Here is a 26,799-nt window from a genome sequence, read left to right as displayed (position 1 = left end):
GTAAACTGTCAAGGTACGGTTAAGTTTGGTTTTAATGTGCAACAACAAAGCAAAGTATACCACACCTCGATATATTCATCATCTTGATTTATGAAACATCAAAGCAGAATCATCTCTTTGATCCTTCCTACTACTACATTACCAGTAGAAGTAGGCTATATTACCAGTAAATCACTAATTATGTGGTAAAGGAATGACATAAAATATGTTTAAAAGCCACTGTGAAGTCAACAAAATAACAAAAAAATAATAATCAGGATTCTGTTCAACATCAGACAATGACACCTATTATGAACTAAACATCAAATCCATCTAATTAAAGGGCTTACAATAATTAGGCTCTGACCTCTATCCTTCAAGTGCAGTGTCAAAGTGGAAAATCTGTATTTGCTTCCATTACAGAGCCATCAATAAAGCTTTCACAATAACTGCTTTTTTAACCTCCATAGTGTACAGCCACTTAATATACTGAGGTGCTGTTCTGCAACAAAAACATGTTCTTTGCAATTACACTTGAGTCAAAAGAGATACCTATGTTAAAGGACCTGACCTTTTATGTTAATAACCCACTTAAGGCATAAAATTTGGCATAATGGAGGACATTTCTGGACTGAAATCCATATTTCTTTGTCTGACCTTATTGATATTTTTAAAGAGAGTGTGTAAAATCTCACCACTAGAGGTCAGTAGATTGCAGACTGGAGTCAACTGAATTCTGATTTCTATGGGGGGTGCTGTAGGACAAACAACTCTGGCTGCTGTTCCTCTCTGATGTAAGCTGTCAGTCTGCTGTTTACCTCAGCTATCAATGTGTTCATGTTTATTTACTCTCAATGAGGCTTTGAAAAAAGTATATTATCGAAGGTCACTTCTATCCGTTGACAATGATACCGAGGTGAGCTTTAAGCATATCCTGATGGGTTTTTTTCGGTGCGTTAGCTGCTGTTAAATAAGAAAAAGAACAAAAAATATATATATACTAATTTGCTAGCTAGTAACTGCATCTGCAGATTTTTCCCCTAATTGGAGACATCATAGTGGCTATGTTAGTCTTACATTTCATGCTGGCTCAAAGTTCTGACGTTGCCAATGAAGAGCAGAAAGGAAACACATTTCAAAGAAACAGCAACTCAAAAGGCAACTAAAACTTGATTTCAGATTTCCTAATGCATTGCAAAATAGATCGCTCTAAGTAGTTTGTAGAGTCTAGAAAAAAATACTGTATATGCGACAACCTTAAGAGCATTTGTTTCTAAGCAAAACACATCATTATAACACGTGTCACATACCCATTGGGGTCCCGACCCCATAGGCTTTTGAGTCAATGAGGCCTCCAATCTGTGTGAGGTTGCAGTTGCGCTGCGTGACAAATTCGATGGTGGTGGATTCCATGAGGAATGCGTAGTCCGAGGTGAGCACACGGTGAATGCCTTCCTCGACATTCTTCACCATCACAGAGTGCCGCCGACTGCTCATAAACTCCCACATTTTGTCATATGTTGAGATCTTGGTTTTCTGAGGAGACATAGAAGTGTAATGTGAGAAAATAATATTTAACTACTTAAACACAAAGCAATTTATAATTTAGCTAAATGTATTCATTGTAAAAGCCATGTACTGTATGTTTTGATCATCCTAAAGTTGTAACGTTAAATTTAGAGATTCATAAAGAGTTAACGTGTGTGTGTGTGAGTGACATTCATACAATCACACTTTCAAATACTGCCAATGCATGCAATCATCTACTTTCCAAATTTCATTAGGTTTAGCAGAATTTGTTTGGAGCTATAGCAGTACGTCATGCTTTCTGCCTGCCTCCGTCAATATCGCTTACGAGTGGAATATAAGTTGAAGCAGACAAGCATGCTAAACAGCAGTGTGAACAGTCTGAATTTGTATGACCATAATGTTCTTCTTTGATGCCCATAAAGCTGATAACACTTACAGGCATAAGCAGCAGCAGGGTACTCTCAGTAGCAGAGCACAGTCGTACTCTCAGTAGCAGAGCACAGTGCCCAACTTAGTACACCTGTAATCACCATGAAAAGTCCAAGACCACATTACTGTCTGGGGAGGCAGATTTGAAGCCATTTTTGAAGCTATTTGAAAAGTAATTAAGTCACATCTTCAAGGTCCTGCCCGCCATTATTGTGTGTAATGACTTTTTGTGGCTGGTCGATATTTTAGATCAACTGGGTGATTTGTGGAGTGCCTATCAGAATCTTTTGGAGTCACTCTTGACAAATCAGGCAATTGAGCATGCAAGCTTCAGACTGCTGATAAGGCGAGAGCAGTGGCTGTGAATACACAGAGAGTCAGATAACCACCTATACTCTAAGTCAGGCAGACAGCCAAGGTATTTTTCCAAGAGCCTACGCACAGGAATTCAGAGCTGATTTCATTCAAACCATGCGCGAAGGGGTGGGAAGCACAACTAGTGCATACAATGAATAGCTGCCAAACCAAAATAGTTCAAAAGAATCCATCCAATATGTTACATCCTCATAGTTTAGAAATACTGGATCAAAATCTTATGAAATTCAAAATTACAAGTACAAGCTACCGAAATACTTTGTGCTGGCTGATCCTCTTAAGTCATCACCAGTTTAATAAAGTTTTCATCCACCTGCTTCTGCCATGATGGGAAGGCTAATGCTGTCCTCTTCTTTTATTTCTGCTAAACCCTCAGTGAAACTGATGACACTGAAGGGGCCTTATATTTGTAAATGCTTTAAAATATCCTGGTTCATCCAAATCGTTGCTGTTGAGTTAGTTAGAATTTAGAATGAGTTTTGTATGTTCTTAAATAAAGTCTTAAATTGACAGATTTTCAAAGGTTTATATATACTCATCATGGGTATAATGTCATGGTAATTCTGAGCTTTTAATGATTTCTTTAAACTGTTAAACTGTTCTGTCTGTTCTGGTTCTGTTTCTGTGTTTTGTCTTCTGTCTCTGTACTAAGCTCGTGTGTCTTATTCCTGGTGTCAATGTTAGTTATTTCCTGTTTTGTTTTGTGTGTGTCCTGTGTTTAGTTTTACTTTCTCTTGTCTCGTTAGCCAGTCTGTTCAGCTGTGTTCCCAGGCGTTTCCCATCTCCCTAATCACCTGGTGTGTATATACTGGCTTGTTTTTGTATTTTGTTGTTTCAAGGTACAGAAAGGAAATGACTAGTGTGCAAAAAATCCTTGACCAGTCCCCTAACATAAAAACTGTCAGCCATGCTGGTCACTATAGATGCATGATTAAAGAAGAATCCTCTACTTCTCCAAAGACTTCTCGTTTGTAAAATATGTTAACAGAACCGAGGGAGGAAGACGGTAGACAAGCTCCTTCATGTCACTGCTGTGGTAAATGAGTTCCTTCATAAAGCTGCTGCAGGATATCTGCTCCTCTTTGCAGCCATGGCCAGTGGGTTGAAGCTTCCTCTGCTTCCGCTTTCCAGGTTTTCTTGATCACCTCTTCTCAGTGGTCTTCAGGCCAGTGCTGTCCACACCACCCAAACCAGCGGGGTCCGAGCCATCTGAGCCAGTTGGTCCTGTTTGGCCTGAGGCCGAGGGTCCCTTGTAAGCTGAACCCAAGCCATAGGGTCTCTATCTTCTCTTCCAATTCGTTGACCACTGGCTTTGCTTTCTGAGGAGTCTCCGTCAATACCAGCCTCCAATTAATCATCTTTGCAGCAAGATAAGCCACATCTCTTCAGTTGCCCATTCCCAGGGTTCCTTCATTTTATTCATTCTTCATTCCCCTGGCCGATTCCCTGAATTTATTTTTCCTCCTGAATTGCTTCATCTCAGTTTTTGGACTCCTGGCAGACTTCCTGAATGGTTTTGCCTGCACTGGCCTCTGCCTCTAGACCTCAATACTGTACATGACTGGGCCAACCTCCTCTCTGACTGTCCTTTGGCCGGGCCAGCCACTGGTCTGTTTTCTGTTTTGTTTGGACTCTTTTTGTTTTTGTTTCTGTTTCTTCTGCATACCAAGTATGCTCGAGCAAGACACGGAATCTCAAGTTGCTCTCCGATGCATCCAGAGTATCAATGCGTGTGAATTAGAAATAGAAAGCACTTAAGTATGGAAATTTGAAAGGCTTCTATAAATGGGTGAATGATGCATGTTGTGCTTTGAGTCAGGAAAATCAAGTAGAGTAGAACAGCTGTATATAAAAAAAAAAGGTAAACTAGGCCATTTTTTTTAATTAGCTCCAGGGGTTAGAAGATGAAGATTATGTAGACATACCAAGGTGAAGTCAGAAGGTTCTCTGTGATAAATGTTGCCTTCGACACTATTTTTGATGTCTCCTGTCAAGACACGTCATGTTGAGAATGGTGTGGTCTACTCCTTTAAAAGCAGCAGTACATCTCAGTCAAAGGTCCTCAAGTTCAAATTTGGTACTGTGGGCAGTTTCATGCCCAGAATGCTATGACCATCTATAAAGGACTTTAGTTGTAAAAGGAATTATGATTTTCCCTAAAATTGTGGAGATGAATAGACGTTTTAAAATAGATCTAAATACAGAGTGAACTAAAGCATTAAACGTTTTTTAATTTAATCAGTGAGAGTACCAAAGCTTGTTGATTCAATTCAGTTTTATTTATACAGCGCCAAATCACCACAACAATCACCTCAAGGTAAACCCTACAATAATACAAAAAACCCACAAAACCCCAATAATCATTTGACCCCCTGTGAGCCAGTGTTTTGGTAACAGTGGGAAGGAAAAACTCCCTTTCCACAGCATAAATGGAACAGCCTGCAAAGAGCTGGCTGCCAGTCGGTGGTAGACTGCTGCCTACTGGGAGTCTGCACTTTTTCTTTTTGGCTTGCCTCATGGAGACATGCTTGCATAAACCAATGGATTATAACAACGGATAACATCAAACCCATATTTTAGCACCTGCTGTTGGACTGCAAGGTAAGTAAAACCTTTTTTATTCCTTAATTTATGTTTAGGACTATGTCTCTTGTAGTTATTAACTTAGGCTATCACCTTACAACACTAACAGAGCAGTTAACAGTAGTTTAGTAGCTAACAATACTTAGAGTTGTCATAAAAACTAAGTTTTTACTTTTATAAAAACTAAGGTTTTATAAAAATAAGGTTGTCATAAAATAAGCTGGCCATTATTATCGTAAATATGTATAGAGAACTAGATGAGGTTAGTTCTACTTTAAATAAGACATTAAATATATTTTATATATGTGTATATACAGTACTGTGCAAAAGTTTTAGGCAGGTGAGAAAAATGCTGTAAACAAAAAAAATGCTTTCAAAAATATGACTGTTAATCATTTATTTTTAATCAATCAACAAAATGCAGTGAATGAACAAAAGAGAAATCTAAATCAAATTAATGTTTGGTGTGACCTCCCTTTGGCTTCAAAAAAGCATCAATTCTTCCAGGTACACAGTCAGCCAAGACTACATAACTAGGCACTGCCTGGATTGATTACAAGAAGGCGTATGACTCGATGCCCCACACCTGGATCCTGGAATGCCTAGACCTATACAATACCAACAGAACCCTGAGAGCCTTCATCAGGAACTCAATGGGGATGTGGTGGACAACATGCTAGGCCAACTTCAAGCCCATAGCACAAGTCACCATCAAGTGTGGGATCTACCAAGCAGATGCTCTGTCCCCACTGCTGTTCTGCATAGGCCTGAACCCCCTCAGTGAGATCATTAACAAGACTGGCTACTAATGTTCCCTCTAATTTTTCACGTGTCTGAGCAACACACAAACTCCCTGAGCGTCCCTTTGACCACCGTGAGCGACATCAGACGTGTGCGCTGTGGTCACGCCGGCATCTCATCCATCCAAGTTACATGATTTATTAAAATAATCGAATTACAGCCTTTACATTTATGTTAGACTACTTTTAATTAACTGCTTTAGTCCACTTACAATAAAAATTAATAAATAAATCTTGTTCATGAGCTGTGTAGCATGTTAACACTATTGGAAGTAAAAATAACTTGAACTCCAATTTCGAAAAACAAAACTTACTTTTTTTTATTATTTTTTATAAAGCTCTGACTTGTATTATGAGTCTGTGGTCTGGGAGAGAGTCTGTAACTCTCTGTCTGCAAACTACAATATTTAATGACCAATGTTGGGCAATTAATTATATAGTTACTTCTTCAAAAAAGTAACTGACTTTGGCAAACAACAAAGTTTTTTGCAGCTATTTTTTTAAACGCAGCCAAGGCGTTTTTTTAAATAAACATTTCAAACTATTTACAGAACAATCAGCTGTTCTGCATCAAATCTGATGCCACACAAATTATTTGTGCCACTCCAAAAAATAATTTGTGTCCACTATGAGATGAAGGAGAACAACAGCCTGATACCTGCAGGCCTGACAGCAGCAGATGTATCACTGCTGTAACACCTGTAACACTCAGCAGTCGCCTCATTGTTCTGACACACACAACAAAACTACTGACTCAATTAACTACTGATTTTATCTACTGTTCTGATTTTATCTGTTTTGATTTATATACTGTTTTGTTTGTTTGTTTGTTTGTTTGTTAATTAGTTTGTTTGTTTGCTTGCTTGTTTTAATCAATTTTAAATCATGCTTTTTATTTGTTTTTGTTTCTAATGTCTCTGTAAAGCACTTTGAATCACCTTGTTGTTGAATTGTGCTATACAAATAAACTTGCCTTGCCTTACACTACACACTGCCTACACAAGATTTGCGCTGAACGTCTCAAATCTCTCACATCTCAAAACACCGCCGTCACTCCTAAAACTTCCCCCCGTTTCTTAACAACAAGATGCCACTTTGCCAAATCATTTTTTGATTGGTCGACATGGTACTTTTTTGGACCAATAGGAAAGGTGGGGGGGTTGTTTTTGCTCACAGGCTTTCGAGCCTTTTTTCTTATAAAACGGCGTTTTACCGTTTCTTCCCGCAGTAAATATAAACAACGGCAGTATTCAGGAAGAAAACCAAGCATTGCAGATATTTTTATCATAACTCTGGTTTTACGTGGCCGATCAACACAATTTAAAAACTGGTATAAAGTCCACACTTTGTCCGTCAGTTGTTCCGTCTGTCCTGCTCACATCTCCAATGGTTGTACACGTTGTCATTAACGTGGCTTCACTCCTCATCAGCCACGCTGCTTTGCTAGCTAAAATACTGGTATCAGCACATAAGGACGCTGTCATAGCCTGTCAACCACGTTGATTGGCTGCGTATTGCCTGTAAATGGCCTGTATTTATATAGCGCTTTACTAGTCCCTAAGGACCCCAAAGCGCTTTACATATCCAGTCATTCACCCATTCACACACACATTCACACACTGGTGATGGCAGCTACATTGTAGCCACAGCCACCCTGGGGCGCACTGACAGAGGCGAGGCTGCCGGACACTGGCGCCACCGGGCCCTCTGACCACCACCAGTAGGCAACGGGTGAAGTGTCTTGCCCAAGGACACAACGACCGAGACTGTCCAAGCCGGAGACTGTCCTCGAACCGGCAACCTTCCGATTACAAGGCGAACTCCCAACTCTTGAGCCACGATCACCCCATATATATACGCATCGGCTTAACTATGGGATAAGGAGGCATCGTTCTAATCCCATATGGGAGCAGCCAGTCACTTACTGACTAACACTGCAAAACATGATTGTTGAAGTATTAATTTTAATTTCAATTCAGGTTAGTTTTTTTTTTGTGCGCCACGCAGATTTTCTGTGCGCAGAGACCGTGCCAACAGAACAGTGCGCAATTTCGCACATGCGCAGCTTAGAGGGAACATTGCTGGCTATGGATACCGACTACGGAGTGGAGCAGTTGTCAGCCACCTCCTGTACATGAATGACATCGAGCTGTTTGCCAAGAGTGAACGAGACATCGATTCACTGATCCACTACAGCAACGATATCGGAATGTCATTCGGACTGAATAAATGTAGTCAGATGATAACAAAGAGCGGGAACATAGTCAGAACTGTGGGGATCAAACTACCAGAAGGCAACATCACAGACATAGAGGACAGTTACAAGTACCTGGGGATCCCGCAGGCAAACCACGAAGAGGTCGCTAGGAAAGTTGCAACCACCAAGTACCGGCAGAGGGTCAGGCACGTCCTGAGGAGTCAGCTGAATGGTAAGAACAAGATCCGGGCTTTCAACACCTGTGCCCTGCCCGTGATCAGGTACCCTGCTGGGGTAATAAGCTGGCCAAAGGAGGAGATAGAAGCCACTGACATCGAGACCAGGAAGCTCCTGACCATGCATGGAAGGTTTCACCCCAAGTCCACTACCCTAAGGCTGTACGCTAAGCGGAAGGAAGGGGGCCGGGGACCAGTGAGTGTCAGCACCACGGTCCAGGATGAGACAACGAACATCCACGAATACATCAGGAAGATGACCACACGCGACCATATGCTCAGTGAATACCTCAGGCAGCAGAAACCCAAGAAAGAGGAAGAAGGACAGGCCCCTGCACGGTATGTACCACCGGCAGATAGAGGAGGTGGCTGATATCCAGAAATCCTACCAGTGGCTGGACAAAGCTGGACTGAAAGACAGCACAGAGGCACTAATCATGGCAGCACAGGAACAAGCTCTGAGATCCATAGAGGCTGGGGTCTATCACACCAGGCATACATGGAGCGCCATAACCAAGTGGCCGGCATAGTGTACAGGAACATCTGTGCCGAGTATAACCTGGAAGTCCCGAGGTCAAAATGGGAGACGCCCCCAAGGGTGATGGAGAATGACCGAGCTAAGATCCTGTGGGACTTCCAGATACAGACGGACAAATGGTGGTGGCTAACCAACCGGACATAGTGGTGGTAGACAAACAGAAGAAGACGGCCGTAGTGATCGATGTAGCGGTTCCCAATGACAGCAACATCAGGAAGAAGGAACACGAGAAGCTGGAGAAATACCAAGGGCTCAGAGAAGAGCTCAAGAAGATGTGGAGGGTGAAGGTAACGGTGGTCCCCGTGGTAATCGGAGCACTAGGTGCGGTGACTCCCAAGCTAGGCGAGTGGCTCCAGCAAATCCCAAGAACAACTAAGATTTCTGTCCAGAACAGCGCAGTCCTAGGAACAGCTAAGATACTGCGCAGGACCCTCAAGCTCCCAGGCCTCTGGTAGAGGACCCGAGCTTGAAGCATAGACCGCCCACAGGCGCGAGAGGAGAATTTTATATAGATATATATGTCTGTGACGGTTCTCAGTCATCCAGGTCATCGTAGTCAAAGGAGCTTGCAAAGAAAGGCGTCTGGACTTCTTTAAGTTGCTTGAAGACGTTTCACCTCTCATCCGAGAAGCTTCTTCAGTTCTAAGGTCAAATGGTGGAGAGTCCCAGATATAAACCTAGTGGGAGTGACCCTCCACAGAGGGACAAAAGGACCCCCTGATGATCCTCTAATCGCCTGAGCCAAGGTGGGAAACTGGGCGTGGGTCCCAATCAGCCAGGGTTTCGGGTGAGTTCATTGTGAAACCTGGCCCCACGTTATCATGTGAATTCCTGAGGTCAGATGGCCCAGGATGTGAGTGGGCGTTAAGGCGTCTGGGGAGGGATCTCAAAACTGGATTATAGATGGCAGAGAGTTGGTGTCGTAAACCCCCGCCTCTGTTCAAAGATGGTTGCTCACAGTGGACATAGATGGCTTCTTTCACTCCTCTTTCAAACCATCTGTCCTCTCTGTCCAAAATGTGAACATTGGCATCCTCGAAAGAGTGTCCTTTATCCTTAAGATGCAGATGGACTGCTGAGTCTTGTCCTGTGGAGGTGGCTCTTCTGTGTTGTGCCATGCGCTTGTGAAGTGGCTGTTTGGTCTCTCCAATGTACAGGTCTGAGCATTCCTCGCTGCACTGTACAGCAAACACCACATTGTTAAGTTTGTGTTTTGGCGTTTTGTCTTTCGGGTGAACCAGTTTCTGTCTGAGCGTGTTGCTGGGTCTGAAATACACTGGGATGTCATGCTTGGAGAAAACTCTCCTGAGTTTCTCTGATACACCGGCTACATAGGGGATGACAATGTTGTTGCGTCTGTCCTTCTTATACTCCCTCGCTGGTGTCTGGTCTTCTTTTCTGTGCCTCTTTGCTGACTTTAAGAACGCCCATTTAGGATAGCCGCACGTTTTGAGTGCTTCCTTTACATGTGTGTGTTCCTTCTTCTTTCCTTCAGGCTTAGAGGGAACATGTTCTGCCCGGTGGTGTAGGGTCCTGATTACTCCAAGTTTGTGTTCCAAAGGGTGATGGGAGTCAAAGAGGAGGTACTGGTCCGTGTGTGTGGGCTTCCGGTAAACTTCGATGTTGAGTTTGCCGTTCTCTTCAATGTGCACAGCGCAGTCCAGGAAAGGCAAACAGTTGTCCTTTGTGTCTTCCCTGATGAACTTGATGTTTTTATCCACAGCGTTAATGTGCACAGTGAAGGATTCCACTTCTTGTGTCTTGATGTTGACCCAGGTGTCGTCTACATATCTGTACCAGTGGCTGGGTACTCTTCCTTTGAAAGAGCCAAGAGCCTTCCTTTCCACTTCCTCCATGTAAAGGTTGGCTACAATAGGTGACACGGGGGAGCCCATGGCACAGCCATGTTTTTGTCTGTAAAAGCCTTCGTTGTACTTGAAATATGTAGTGGTGAGGCAGAGGTCTAACAGTGTGCAGATCTGATCGGGTGTGAAGTTGGTCCTGTCCTCCAAGGAGCTGTCTTCTTGTAGTCGTTTTCTGACAGTCTCCACGGCCTCCGTGGTGGGTATGCAAGTGAAGAGAGAGACTACATCAAAGGACACCATGGTTTCATCTGGATCCAGGGTAAGTTTCTGGACCTTGTCGGTGAAGTCGGTGGAGTTCTTGATGTGGTGTGGGGTGTTCCCCACGAGAGGCGCAAGGATGGTAGCAAGGTGTTTAGCAATGTTGTAAGTGGCTGAGTTTATGCTACTGACTATGGGTCTGAGTGGGACAGCTTCCTTGTGGATCTTAGGAAGTCCATAGATGCAGGGTATGGCACTCCTCATCCTGAACCTACACAACCCAGAGAAGAAAACACACCTGATGCCAGTCAGGAGAAATGGGTTAAGAACTTTTCAGACAGGATTCCCACTGAATCTGAAAAGAGAGTATTAGCCAAAGGACTCAATTTTGCCATTTCTCCACAACAGTTGCCCATAGTGGACCTCATCACAGCCACAGAATCTGCCATACGGATGAATAAATTATCACAGACAGAAGCAGAGCAAATCAGGATGAAAGTCTCAGCCACGCTCTCCAGTGCCAAAGTCCCTCCATCCAACCTCACAATACAGGAAAAGAAGGCCGTCGCTTCCCTGAGCAAAGACCACAACATCACTGTTTTACCAGCTGATAAGGGAAGATGCACCGTGGTCCTAAACACTACAGATTACCATACAAAGATCACTACTCTCCTCAGTGACAACAATACCTACGAAGCCCTAAAGCGAGACCCCACAAGCAGCTACAAAAAGAAAGTTATAGCTTGCCTTCAAGACTTTGAAAAGGACAAAATTATTGACCGCCTTAAATATCACCGCCTTTACCCAGGGGATGCCATACCCTGCATCTATGGACTTCCTAAGATCCACAAGGAAGCTGTCCCACTCAGACCCATAGTCAGTAGCATAAACTCAGCCACTTACAACATTGCTAAACACCTTGCTACCATCCTTGCGCCTCTCGTGGGGAACACCCCACACCACATCAAGAACTCCACCGACAAGGTCCAGAAACTTACCCTGGATCCAGATGAAACCATGGTGTCCTTTGATGTAGTCTCTCTCTTCACTTGCATACCCACCACGGAGGCCGTGGAGACAGTCAGAAAACGACTACAAGAAGACAGCTCCTTGGAGGACAGGACCAACTTCACACCCGATCAGATCTGCACACTGTTAGACCTCTGCCTCACCACTACATATTTCAAGTACAACGAAGGCTTTTACAGACAAAAACATGGCTGTGCCATGGGCTCCCCCGTGTCACCTATTGTAGCCAACCTTTACATGGAGGAAGTGGAAAGGAAGGCTCTTGGCTCTTTCAAAGGAAGAGTACCCAGCCACTGGTACAGATATGTAGACGACACCTGGGTCAAAATCAAGACACAAGAAGTGGAATCCTTCACTGCGCACATTAACGCTGTGGATAAAAACATCAAGTTCACCAGGGAAGACACAAAGGACAACTGTCTGCCTTTCCTGGACTGCGCTGTGCACATTGAAGAGAACGGCAAACTCAACATCGAAGTTTACCGGAAGCCCACACACACGGACCAGTACCTCCTCTTTGACTCCCATCACCCTCTGGAACACAAACTCGGAGTAATTAGGACCCTACACCACCGGGCAGAACATGTTCCCTCTAAGCCTGAAGGAAAGAAGAAGGAACACACACATGTAAAGGAAGCACTCAAAACGTGCGGCTATCCTAAATGGGCGTTCTTAAAGTCAGCAAAGAGGCACAGAAAAGAAGACCAGACACCAGCGAGGGAGGATAAGAAGGACAGACGCAACAACATTGTCATCCCCTATGTAGCCGGTGTATCAGAGAAACTCAGGAGAGTTTTCTCCAAGCATGACATCCCAGTGTATTTCAGACCCAGCAACACGCTCAGACAGAAACTGGTTCACCCGAAAGACAAAACGCCAAAACACAAACTTAACAATGTGGTGTATGCTGTACAGTGCAGCGAGGAATGCTCAGACCTCTACATTGGAGAGACCAAACAGCCACTTAACAAGCGCATGGCACAGAAGAGCCACCTCCACAGGACAAGACTCAGCTGTCCATCTGCATCTTAAGGATAAAGGACACTCTTTCGAGGGTGCCAATGTTCACATTTTGGACAGAGAGGACAGATGGTTTGAAAGAGGAGTGAAAGAAGCCATCTATGTCCACTGTGAGCGACCATCTTTGAACAGAGGCGGGGGTTTACGACACCAACTCTCTGCCATCTATAATCCAGTTTTGAGATCCTTCCCAGACGCCTTAACGCCCACTCACATCCTGGGCCATCTGACCTCAGGAATTCGCATGATAAGGTGGGGCCAGGTTTCACAATGAACTCACCCGAAACCCTGGCTGATTGGGACCCACGCCCAGTTTCCCACCTTGGCTCAGGCGATTAGAGGATCATCAGGGGGTCCTTTTGTCCCTCTGTGGGGGGTCACTCCCACTAGGTTTATATCTGGGACTCTCCACCATTTGACCTTAGAACTGAAGAAGCTTCTCGAATGAGAGGTGAAACGTCTTCAAGCAACTTAAAGAAGTCCAGACGCTTTTCTTTGCAAGCTCCTTTGAATATAGACATATATGGACGGCGTCAATGCATTTGCGCGGTTAGCTCATTAACGCGTTGATGCGGTCCAGCCCCACGCACAGGGCAATCCGCAGTAACAGGTTAATGGAGATTTGCCTCGTTAATGTAGTTATGGTGTTAATGTCATTTTAACTAGATTAACGCTGACAGCACTAAGATATATATAAAAGCTCTGAGGTGTAAACGGGTGTGATTGTGAGCCACACCCGTTTTCACACCGTGGCTCAGGTGATTAGGCAGAGGAACAATCAGGGGTCCAGGACCCTCTTTGGGACACTTCCAATAGGGCTTGAAAACCTGGAACTCTCCACCAATTGCTCTTAGAATTGAAGAAGCTTCTCGGATGAGAGGTGAAACATTTTCAAGAAACTTTACTTTCCAAACTCATTAGAGATATTTCTAGATAATGAGCACACTTTTTCAAGTTAGCTTTAATAGGTTATTAATGTGTATATAATGTCTCCAAAAGTTGATGCTGTTCATCTGGACATAGCTTTTTGTGGGAGAAACGTTTCGTCACTCATCCAAGTGACTTCTTCAGTCTCAGCTGACTGCATGTTTCCCTAATCAACTTTTGGAGATTTACTTACCTGGATGATTGAGCATGCATCAAGATGAAGATGTATATAATGTGTTTATAAAGTTGATTTCACTATAGTGAATCCACTGCCATGTTTATGTTCATGGCGTTTTGGCCACATCTCTCTTTAAAGTGAGAATTTTATGGTCAGAGAGACTTTACCTTGGATACATAAAGGATTCTCGAAATAGAAATGAAATTGTTGTTGGAGTTTTTGAAGGAGGGTTTAAACATAGACTGTTTTGGTTTGTTTTTTGTACAGTGTGTAGTGTTTTTACCAAATGATCATAAACATAAGGAAGGTGGAAAAAACACAATTTGTTTCTTTTCTCTTTTTTCCTCTCTTCTATAAATTGGCTTACTCCTTTCTCAGATCTCATGTGAATGAGCTTTATCTACTTGATTAATTCACCATGGTTGCATGAGCTGTTCCTCCCATCTGTTGTAATACTAATGCAAAATAATTCAGACATGTATAGCCTGGGGACAAGAAGATCTGTGACACATCCATGTAAAAAGCCACTGTCAAAAGCAGTATTACCTTTAATAAGATGCAATTTTATTACCTAACAAGGTGTGTGTTTACTTATTAAATCATTTAAAGGTGTTGTAGCAACAGGCCATAGGGAATGCCTATGACTCGAAGAAGAGAGACGTATCACTGCTTCGAATAATATCCTGCAAAGACACTAACATAATAAACCACCATTAGATATATGTTTTGCAGAAGACAATAGTTAACCAACTAAAGTAGTTTGAACCAAGAAAAGGCAAACAAAAAACAGACAAACTGTGATTGGGAAGCTTGCACGTCTGAGAGTGCGGTCTATTGAATTGACTGAGGCTGATGATAAGTCTTACCAAAGCGTTCCATTCCAGTCATGCATTTTAAACATCTCACACTGAATGTGTGGATAGAATATGTTTTCTCTGAGAGACTTCCAGTGCAGTGATGGAGGTAGCTGCGTGAAACTTCTGCTCCCGGCCCGTTTTATGTCAAAGCCTCTGAAATTCCAAATATTAACAAGATAAACAGCTGAAAGTGAATAACTAGGAAGGGGCTATGGTGAAGGATAAATGCTGCAAGACGAAAACCAAGAAACGAGTCGAAACTACGACAGTGATGGATACTGATGAAAGTGAAGTCAACGAGGAGGGCGACATTTTGGCTAGTGCTGAGGCCACTGCTAGCAGAACTGCCGAAAGGAATTAGGGCGACAGGGTTGATCTGAGAGCGATACTAATGGAAATTAAGGACTTCAGAAAAGAAAACACGCAACAGTTTGAAGAAGTCAAGGCCGAAATATGCAAAACCAACATAAGACTCGAGGAAGCAGAGGGACGTATCGTGGACACGGAGGAACGGGTTGAAATGGTGGAGGACGTGGTATTTAGCTACTTAAACTACAATCCAAGCTTGCGTCTCAGTTCGCCGATCAAGAAGTGCGCTCCCGCCGAAATAATGTCAGGATATATGGAGTAGTGGAGAACAAAGAGAAAAGTGCGCCCACTATGATAGACTTTGTTGAAAATCTTCTGAGGGAGAACCTGAAACTCCCCTCGACTTTGAACTTAGACACTGAGTGAGCACATCGTGCCCTTGCTGCGTCCCCAGCCCCCCCCCCCCCCCCCCCCGATGGTACCCCGCCTCGGTCCATCATTGTTCACTTTTTGAGTTACAAGACTAAGGAGGAAATACTCAAAAAGGCATGGCAAGTGAAGGGATTTCAGTGGAAAGGTAAACAGATTAATATGGACCAAGACTACGCTCCCGACGTCCTCAAACAGAGAAAGGCATACACAGAAGCTAAGATGGACAACAGGAGACTCTGACAGCGCTGAACAGCTCCTTCAGTGGCTGCGGCACCCACGGTGTGGGACGGAGAGATTTCACAGGTCTTTCCTCCCCACGGCTGTCAGACTCCACAACAAAGACTCCAACTGATCAACACACACATCCACACATGTGCATTAAAACTAAGTGCAATACTCTTTTTCTGACAAAGTTGTATTTTTACTCAGTTGTATAAAGCATTTGCATTCTATTTTTATCCTATTGTATATTTTATTCTACTGTATATAGTATTTTATTTTATTCTATTCTGTACAGTTGTGTACAGTATTTTATTCTTATTGTATTCTAATTTTTGCTATATAACTTTTGCACTGTCCACTTCCTGCTGTGACAAAACAAATTTCCCACGTGTGGGACTAACAAAGGTTATCTTATTTTATCATTTCTTTTGAGAACCCTAAAACAGTGAGGGATACGCTTCCAGACACCGTTTCCTGCTAAACTTTGAGCATTCTACCTGGATCGAACAGCATTCTACAATACCGCTGAAGAGGCGACGAAGGACATGTTCGACAGGGGCCTCCCAATAGCGATCTACAAGCCCCCAGAGTCGCCGTTGGCACAGATCAAGAAACTGACACGGCCCACGAAAGGGAACAAGAGAGAAAAGCGATCCACACTGAAGCGCCCGAGTCAAATGGACTCTGTGTCAGTCAAGGAGAGACTGCAACAGTATAGAAGGGACCCGCAATAAATGCATCACTATTACAAGTAAGATGTCGACGCATATTAACCAGCTACAGGTAAAATAACTTATCCTTTCCGAATTGCCTGCTTTTTATTTATTTTAATTATTCCTTTTGTAAACTCTGCTGACTTCGGGCAAAAAGAGACAATATAATGATAAGGGAAGCGAAATGCACAATATTTAGAGCTACCGCCTTGTTGTAATTAAGAGGCTGGGAGTACTGCCTCATGCAGGGTGGGAGAATTGCACAAGGACGTCTTCCAATCAGGGGGCCCACTCTAGAGTGGGTGGCGGTCCCCTTTAAGGACTTATTACACCAGATCTTACAGGGTTTCCTTATTTATTTTTCCCCCCTTTCTTGTCAAATTTTCATCATTGGTTCTATTGTTATCCTGTTAGCTGTGGTTCTGTGCAGCACTGTTCAGACAATGTGGCATTCCTAGGCTTATTTCGACAATAATGTTCCACCTTAAAAATGGAAAACACTGTTAATATCATCTCCTTTAATGGAATAGTTAGCCCACAAAAAAGAGCCATACTGTCTAAACTAGCCCTACTACAGGAAATGCTCTTGTCAGACCAAGAACACAAAAAAACTGGAGTGAGGCTTTAATAAACATGTTTATTCATCATCATATAAGTCCGGACACCGCAGAGGAGTTGCAATATTGGTATCACAGACTTGTTTTGAATTTTTATCTGACAAAAGAGATAGGGAGGGCTGATATGTACTGGTAAAAGGGAGAATTGACAGTTTTCTGGTGACAATTCTCAATATATACGCTCCCCCTGGGAGCGACCGGAGTTTCTATAAGCACATGTTTGAGCTGATGGCATCTGAAACACAAGGAATGCTGATATGTGGAGGGGACATGAATATCCCAGCCCATACTAAATAATGAGGACCAGATTGAAAATTTCTCTAAAAGTTCTCTAAACCTCCCGAAGGTCTCAGAACAGGAGAACAGCATGTTAACTAAAGAAATTATGGATAAAGAAATCAGTGTTGCAATTGCAAGACTAAAGCCGCACAAGACCCCTGGCATGGATGGTTTCACTGGTGAATGGTATAAGACCTACAAGGAGGAATTAACTCCTAGGCTGAAGGCAGTGTGCAACTGGGTCCTTAAAGGAGGGGAGGTCCCTCACCATCATGTCTGTTGTTCCTAAGGAAGGAAAAGATAAATTGAACTGTGGGCACTATTACCAATATCAGTATTAAACCTGGATTATAAAGCATACACATCCATAATAGCCAAACGACTTAATAATGTTATACCCAAACGTATTAATCTGGATCAAACCGGGTTTATCCGTCAGAGGCAGACCCAAGACAGTATTAGAAGGACTCTCCACATCATATATCACTTTAAAAGGAATAATCTAGAGGCAATGCTGATGGGTTTAGATGCTGAAAAAGCATTTGACTCAGTAAGATGGTCATTTCTCTATAAAGTTCTAGATAAGTTTGGATTTCATCAGATAGTCACTGAGACAATTCAAACAATTTACAACAAACCAACAGCAAAAATTCAAATAAACAGCAGCCTATCAAAACCATTTATCTTTGAAAGATTATGCCGACAGGGTTGCCCACTATCTCCGATCCTATTTGCTTTGTTCATCGATCCCCTTAGTCAATATATAAGACAAGATAACCAAGTTAAAGTGATCAATGTCCAGGGAGATTATCAGAAGCACTCTCTTTTTGCCGATTACATTTTAATCTACCTAGGCCACAGAGTGAATCTCTACCCAGAACAATGACAATATTAGAGGAATTTGGGTCATTATCAGGCAAGTTATGACCTTCAACTTCCAACCTGGGGTTGAACTTAAAAAGAAGTGCAATCTCAAATGGGGCAAAGACTCCATAAAATATCTTGGGATGATATTATGCAGAGACGATAAAATGCTTTTTGAACTACGGCCCATTAAACACAAAAACTGAAGTCGGATTTAATGAGGTGAAGCCTCATTCCAACTTTGGGCCTAATTAACAGGATAGTATCAATGAAGATTAGCATTGTCACAGTCTGGCAAGAGCAGACTGTATGTATTGTGAAGAGTGGACCCAAAATGCAGACACCAAGGAACTTGGATCAAAACTTGAGTAACAAAAAGCGAGCCGTTTAATGAGGCTGGCAGAAAAGGTACAAATAACGGGCAAGGCAAACAGAAATAAAATTAACATTAACCTAAACTGGGAGAACTAAACAAACAACATGGAAAAACCTGGACATGAAACATGGCATGGAGAACATGGCGTGAACAACAGACGACCTGACAAACACACACTGAAAACAGAGGACTTAAATACACAGGAGGTGATTAGGGGAAGTGGAGACACATGAGGAAACAGCTGGCACACATGAACATAATGACGTCACAGTGGGAAAGTAATTGAGCAGGACGAGGCAAGGGAAGCAAAACTAGAAACATTAACATAGAACAGACTGTGAAAGTAAAACAGGAAACACACTGACGGAACTCAAGACATGTGGACTTAACAGACTGGGGGAGACAGAACATAGGGATCTGAAACATGGAACAGAAAGGCACAGTAGATCAACATGAACATAACAACGCCACAGGGGAAGAGTAAAACTGAACACAGAAACACCAGACCTCTTCACAATAAAACAGGAAACATAATGAGACGTAGACATGACAACCCAAACTTCACAATGTAAGACACAGACATGAAACACATGAAAAGCAGGGGAGATTTACCATAGTTGGAAACACGAGGGGGAAATAATAAGAACTAGAAACACTTAAGCATGATAACAAATGAACTTAGGAACCTGAAGGGCTACATAAACTAAAACATCAAAATGAACTAAAACTCAAAACACTGGGTCATAAGACCCAGGACCGTGACAGAGCCCCCCCTTCAAGGGCGGATTCCAGACGCCCGAAACCATGAAAAACAAAAACAAAAACAACCCACCAAGGGCGGGCGGCGGGGGTCCAGGACGGAGGGCCCGGAACAAAGCCACAAAAACAAAACGTCCATCAAAATCACAGGAGCACAGGGAACAGTCCATGACTCCTCAGGGGGCCGACCCGGAGGGTGACGGTCCAGAAAATCATAGTTCATGTGATCAGGGGGCCGGCCCGGAGGCCGACGGCACAGAAGTCCATGGTCGAACAGTTCCGGGGGCCGTCCATGCGGACGGCAACGGCGTAGAAACAGTTCAGGTGGCCGACCTCGACGGGCAAACAGTTCAGGAGGCTGACCGTGCACACGGCAACGGCGGCGACGGGCAAACAGTTCAGGAGGCCGACCGTGCACACGGCAACGGCGGCGCGAATGCAGTTCTGGAGGCCGGCAATGCGGAAGGCAGTGGCGAAGCAAGCATGGCTGGCCACACTCGGGTGGCTTGGCTGGCGGCCGGCGGCAGCGTGGATGTGGACAAGACCTGTCGGGTGGCTTGGCTGGCGGCCGGCGGTAGCGTGGACGTGGACGTGACCCCTCGGGTGGCTTGGCTGGCGGCCGGCGGTAGCGTGGACGTGGCCCCTCGGGTGGCTTGGCTGGCGGCCGGCGGTAGCGTGGACGTGGACGTGACCCCTCGGGTGGCTTGGCTGGCGGCCGGCGGTAGCGTGGACGTGGACGTGACCCCTCGGGTGGCTTGGCTGGTGGGACGAGCACAGGCGTGGCTGGACCAGATAATGGCGCTGCAGGTGATGGTGTGGAGGGATGCTGGACTGGCTTGGCTGAACCTCCAGCTGGCGCAACAGGACCAGGTGACGCTGAGGCACAGGCAGAGGCCGGACCAGGCGTAGCAGAAGCACAGGCAGAGGCCGAAGACTCTGACGAGGCCGAAGACTCTGACGAGGCCGAAGACTCTGACGAGGCCGAAGACTCTGACGAGGCCGAAGACTCTGACGAGGCCGAAGACTCTGACGAGGCCGAAGACTCTGACGAGGCCGGGCCAGACGAGGACGAAGACTCTGACGAGGCCGGGCCAGACGAGGACGAAGACTCTGACGAAGCCGGGCCAGACGAGGACGAAGACTCTGAGGCTGAAGCCGGAGCCGGGCCAGACGAGGACGAAGACTCTGAGGCTGAAGCCGGAGCCGGACCAGGTGGAGCAGGAGCAGCTGATGCAGAGGCCGGACCGGGCGAGGATGAAGGCCCTGAGGCTGCAGCTGACGAAGCACAGGCTGGAGCTGCGGCTGACGAAGCACAGGCTGGAGCTGCGGCTGACGAAGCACAGGCTGGAGCTGCGGCTGACGAAGCACAGGCTGGAGCTGCGGCTGACGAAGCACAGGCGGGAGCTGGTCCTGGCGTAGCACAGGCGGGAGCTGGTCCTGGCGTAGCAGAGGCAGAACCAGGTGACAGTGAGGCAGCCACAGGTGGTGAAGCAGAAGGTGGCCAGACGGGCTCCTCAGGCCCTCCAGCTGACGAGGCGTGAGGCTGGACGGGCTCCTCGGGCCCGCCAGCAGACGTGGCGTGAGGCTGGACGGGCTCCTCGGGCCCGCCAGCAGACGTGGCGTGAGGCTGGACGGGCTCCTCGGGCCCGCCAGCAGACGTGGCGTGAGGCTGGACGGGCTCCTCGGGCCCGCCAGCAGACGTGGCGTGAGGCTGGACGGGCTCCTCGGGCCCGCCAGCAGACGTGGCGTGAGGCTGGACGGGCTCCTCGGGCCCCCCAGCTGACGTGGCGTGAGGCTGGACGGGCTCCTCGGGCCCCCCAGCTGACGTGGCGTGAGGCTGGACGGGCTCCTCGGGCCCGCCAGCTGACGAGGCGTGAGGCTGGACGGGCTCCTCGGGCCCCCCAGCTGACGTGGCATGAGGCTGGACGGGCTCCTCGGGCCCTCCAGCTGACGCTGAAATAGGCTGCACAAACTCCAACTCAGCCCCTGGCTCCAATCTGGCCTGGATCTCGGTCCCACAGTGGCTTAGCTGAGCCTCATGGCTAGCACTTCCAGTGCAAAATGTCCTATAATTTGGCTTCTTGGAAGCAAAGTTCATAGCATGATCAATACACTGGGATGCTAGGTAGTTGTGCAGAGGGATAAGATATTCCGTGGAAGACTTGGCTGGTGATTTTTCAGTCTTAGTCATTTCATAAACATGCCCATGAACCTTTAAGGCAGTGTTTGTTCCAATATTGTCCTTAGAAAAAACGCGTGGATTCAGAATACAATCACCCACCTCATGTTGCTGTGAGCCGTGGTGACGACCTGGACGCCGCCTCCTCCTGGAAGCGGTGGTTGTGGAGGCCGGCGCCGCTACAGCTGAGGTGAATGTAGCACTGGAAGCAGCCACCGGTTGAGGTGAGGGAAACGCAGCACTTCTCTGCTGCAGTGGCGACATGGACATGGAGACAGGTGAGAGACTAAATAAGCCGACTCTTACTCCTGTAGCCGGTGAAGGAAGAGCTGCATCACCGCAGGGCTGGTGTGATTCAGCCTGCACACTGGGCACCTGCTCAGACGATGATGGTGAGGCAGAGGAGATCGTGGCTGTAGCAAACTTCTTTAAATCTGCAGGCAGGCAGTCCATAAAACCTGGGTTAGCCGTGGCTATCCGGGTCAACTGAGCCCGAATAGCCTCCTTCTCCTCCCCCTGCTTCCCTGCACAGGAGATAATCCAAAGTCCACGAAGCTGTGTAACACGAATCTTGAATTCAAAAAAGTCACTGAAATAAATGTCCGCTGGGTCCAGCATGGTCAGGTCGTTCTGTCACAGTCTGGCGAGAGCAGACTGTATGTATTGTGAAGAGTGGACCCAAAATGCAGACACCAAGGAACTTGGATCAAAACTTGAGTAACAAAAAGCGAGCCGTTTAATGAGGCTGGCAGAAAAGGTACAAATAACGGGCAAGGCAAACAGAAATAAAATTAACATTAACCTAAACTGGGAGAACTAAACAAACAACATGGAAAAACCTGGACATGAAACATGGCATGGAGAACATGGCGTGAACAACAGACGACCTGACAAACACACACTGAAAACAGAGGACTTAAATACACAGGAGGTGATTAGGGGAAGTGGAGACACATGAGGAAACAGCTGGCACACATGAACATAATGACGTCACAGTGGGAAAGTAATTGAGCAGGACGAGGCAAGGGAAGCAAAACTAGAAACATTAACATAGAACAGACTGTGAAAGTAAAACAGGAAACACACTGACGGAACTCAAGACATGTGGACTTAACAGACTGGGGGAGACAGAACATAGGGATCTGAAACATGGAACAGAAAGGCACAGTAGATCAACATGAACATAACAACGCCACAGGGGAAGAGTAAAACTGAACACAGAAACACCAGACCTCTTCACAATAAAACAGGAAACATAATGAGACGTAGACATGACAACCCAAACTTCACAATGTAAGACACAGACATGAAACACATGAAAAGCAGGGGAGATTTACCATAGTTGGAAACACGAGGGGGAAATAATAAGAACTAGAAACACTTAAGCATGATAACAAATGAACTTAGGAACCTGAAGGGCTACATAAACTAAAACATCAAAATGAACTAAAACTCAAAACACTGGGTCATAAGACCCAGGACCGTGACAAGCATTCTATCACGCCTGCTTTATCTTTTCCAAACTCGCCCCATTGAAATCCCAAAACAACAATTCGTGGAATGGGACAAGATAGTTTCCCACTATTTATGGTTGGGGAAAAAAACAGGGTAAGATACAGTACACTACAATTACCAAAGGACAAGGGCGGTCTATCTTTACCATGTCTGAAGGACTATTATTATTCTGCCCAGCCATTAGTTTGTTTATGTGATTCTTTGTTTAAATCTCAGTGGAAAGACATAGAAGAACGAGCTACTCATGGCCAACCAATCCAAGCTATGATAGCGGATGGTAAACTAAAGTCGCATTTGAAAGATCCTGATAATCCCTGGATAAAATCAACTTTTAAGATCTGGAAGGACGTGTGCAGAGAGAACAAGCTAAACAAGGCAGAATTGATGCAAAGACGGTGTGCTTTTGATACAGGGTTCCCACCCAACCAGGGTGACATAAGATTTCGAGAATGAAAATTGAAAGGCCTTATTTCTTATTTGACATTCAATCATGAGGGGGAACTACCAGATTTTCAGAGGCAACACAGGTTTAAACAATTAAGATTCCTTTAGATACTTACAGATAAGAAACAGACTTTAGGAAATTGTAGGGCCCAGTTGGGAAAAGGGAAACAGAATTCTAAATACATTTCAAATGGCTTATAACGTTAACACTGTGGTTCGGAAGGTTGTTGTAAAGCTCTATCAAAGATTTCAAGAAAATAAATCTACCAGTACTTTGTATGTTTAAAAGAATGGGAGAAAGAAACAAGCTCAATGATGGAGGACAAAGGTTGGGACCTGTTATGTAAAGTGCAATGGGAAACAACCTGCTCATCCAATTGGAGAGAGTTTGGCTGGAAAAATATAATTTGTTTCTTTCTTACCCCAGACCAACAAAGCCATCAAAATGTAAGTTCAGCCTGCTGGAGATTATGTGGCAATCAAAGGCAAATCACTACCATTTATTCTGGTCCTTCCCCAAAGTTAATTCATTCTGGCAAGATATTCATAAATGCTTGGAAAAGATTGTAAGTGCCCAACTCCCCTTTGATTTCTTACATATGTACTTAGGCCAGGAACCCCTAAATATAACCACTCCAGCAGATAAATGCCTACTGAGAATTATTACAATGTCAGCTAAGAAAACATTGACTAGGCATTTTCCTGCAACCAAACGTACCGGGAATACAAGAACTTTACAATACTGTGTACCAAATATTCGTAATGGAGAGGCTTACTATGTCTTTGCGGCTTCAAAGAGACAGATTGGAGGCGCCTGTAGCTCAGGCAGTAGAGCAGGTCATCTACTGATTGGAAGGATGGTGGTTCGATTCCTGACTTCCCCTAGTCTGCATGCCAAATATCCTTGGGCAAGATACTAGCTTTTTGATGCATCCATCGAAGTATGACTGTGTGTGAACGTTAGTTAGAGAATGTGCTTGTGCAAATGGGTGAATGAACAAGTTGTGTAAAGTGCTTTGAGTGCTCAGAAGAGTAGAAAAGTGCCATATAAGAACCAGTCCATTTACCATTACAGATTCAACAAACTCTGGTCCAGATGGACCCAGTACATTAAAGAGCTAAGAAGTGATTTTTTTAAAAATGACTCTCCTTACCTAGGTAAGCAACTATAAGGTGGACATCACACCAAGATTGGATCAACTGCCTGCACTTGTCCAGCTGGGTGTGTGTTTGTTTGTTTGTTTTTTGATGATTTTTTTTGTTTGCTTCTTCTTTGGTGCTATTGTTTGTTGGTTTTGATTGTTTGTTTGTTTCTTTCCCTATTATGAAAATGTTGTCCAGATATATATATTCCAAATAAACACTCTATATACAGGGGGAGGGTGGGGGAGAAAAACAACTGGGAACTATTGCTTACATCTGACTACAGTTTTGAGAAATTGAAATTCTGTTGGATATATTGACTGACAATGTATATGGCTATTTGATCTTTGTCCCCGTGTTTGTTGTAAAGTTCCTTGTGTTAATTCTTTGTACAAGATCACCAATAAAAACTACAAATATAAAAAAAGGAATATGTTTTCTCAGTGGATAACAATAGCCTTTTGCAACTGCGTGTACTTAATGCTCAAGGAGAATAAAAGCAAGGCTTCAAGGTTCACAAAAAGGAGTAGAGCTCAAATGGTGTCAGAATAGGACTTTATCACATGTGATCCTGGTAATAACCCAAACCCTAGGAATTTAAACAAGTAGCATCTCTAAACTACTTATCATGTAGGGCAACAAGGCCGAACTCTAGGGTAAGACATCAGCATTTCCCAGAGGATGAAGGGAACATCCTATTTAATGACACCGGTCTCCACCTTAAAGGGCAGGCAATGTTCTGTTCCACAAAGAGATTCTCAACCTAACTACTTGTTTGTTTCTTTGGAGGAAAAGAGCCTAAACATACCTTAAAGGTGTGAGTCTAAATATCATGATACCTTTATAGAATAGAATAGAATAGAATAGAATAGAATAGAATAGAATAGAATAGAATGCCTTTATTGTCACTATACAGTTGTACAATGAGATACAGAGCATCTCCTACTCAGTGTAAACATGCTGGGGGGGCACAGTTCTGCAGCGCTATGTACATATGGACAGTGTTAACAGAGGGAAAAACATATATATATATATATATATATATATATGAAACCTCGATCCCCCGTAGCCGGTTACCAAGATTACGTGAAGTACCCTCAGAAGGTCTGCTAGATGATGTTAAAGAGAGGGAAGGTAGTCAGAACTGAGGGGATTGAACTACCAGAAGGCAACATTGCAGACATAGAGGACAGTTACAAGTACTTGGGGATCCCACAGGCGAATGGGAACCATGAAGAGGCCGCTAGAAAAGCTGCAACCACCAAGTACCTGCAGAGGGTCAGGCAAGTCCTGAGGAGTCAGCTGAATGGTAAGAACAAGATCCGGGCCATCAACACGTACGCCCTGCCCGTGATCAGGTACCCTGCTGGGGTAATAGGCTGGCCAAAGGAGGAGATAGAAGCCACTGACATAAAGACAAGAAAGCTCCTTACCATGCATGGAGGGTTTCACCCCAAATCCAGCACCCTGAGGCTGTACGCTAAGCGGAAGGAAGGGGGCCGGGGACTGGTGAGTGTCAGCACCACAGTCCAGGATGAGACAACGAACATCCAAGAATACATTAGGAAGATGGCCCCAACTGACCGAGTGCTCAGTGAATACCTCAGGCAGCAGAAACCCAAGAAAGAGGAGGGAGACGAGGAACCATCATGGAAGGACAGGCCCCTGCACGGTATGTACCACCGGCAGATAGAGGAGGTGGCTGATATCCAGAAATCCTACCAGTGGCTGGACAAAGCTGGACTGAAAGACAGCACAGAGGCACTAATCATGGCAGCACAAGAACAAGCTCTGAGCACAAGATCCATAGAGGCTGGGGTCTATCACACCAGGCAAGACCCCAGGTGCAGGCTGTGTAAAGATGCCCCAGAGACAATCCAGCACATAACAGCAGGGTGCAAGATGCTAGCAGGCAAGGCATACATGGAACGCCATAACCAAGTGGCCGGCATAGTGTACAGGAACATCTGTGCCGAGTATAACCTGGAAGTCCCGAGGTCAAAATGGGAGATGCCCCCAAGGGTGGTGGAGAATGACCGAGCTAAGATCCTGTGGGACTTCCAGATACAGACGGACAAAATGGTGGTGGCTAACCAACCGGACATAGTGGTGGTAGACAAACAGAAGAAGACGGCCGTAGTGATCGATGTAGCGGTTCCGAATGACAGCAATATCAGGAAGAAGGAACACGAGAAGCTGGAGAAAT

General features: G+C 44.9%; 1 protein-coding gene and 1 long non-coding RNA gene across 2 annotated transcripts in view; one reads left to right on the top strand and one right to left on the bottom strand.

Annotated features, from left to right (window-relative positions):
• grik2 (glutamate receptor, ionotropic, kainate 2) overlaps positions 1-26,799 on the bottom strand; it is a 350,655-nt gene that overhangs the window by 42,654 nt on the left and 281,202 nt on the right. The window contains exon 15 of the mRNA XM_085421989.1: positions 1,290-1,515. Within this exon, the coding sequence (XP_085278115.1) occupies positions 1,290-1,515 (226 nt within the window). The remainder of the gene's footprint in view (positions 1-1,289; positions 1,516-26,799) is intronic.
• The window catches only part of LOC146658379 (uncharacterized), a 231,591-nt gene that overhangs the window by 97,859 nt on the left and 106,933 nt on the right, over positions 1-26,799 (top strand). The gene's annotated exons all lie outside the window — the stretch shown is intronic.

The sequence above is a fragment of the Rhamphochromis longiceps genome, linkage group LG11 (assembly GCF_057381845.1).
Source record: "Rhamphochromis longiceps isolate RC_006_pf linkage group LG11, R_longiceps_female_GT1.1, whole genome shotgun sequence".
Classification (NCBI taxonomy): domain Eukaryota; kingdom Metazoa; phylum Chordata; class Actinopteri; order Cichliformes; family Cichlidae; genus Rhamphochromis; species Rhamphochromis longiceps.
The sequence above is the reverse complement of the archived record's forward strand: the minus strand, read 5'-3'. Positions and strand labels throughout refer to the sequence as shown.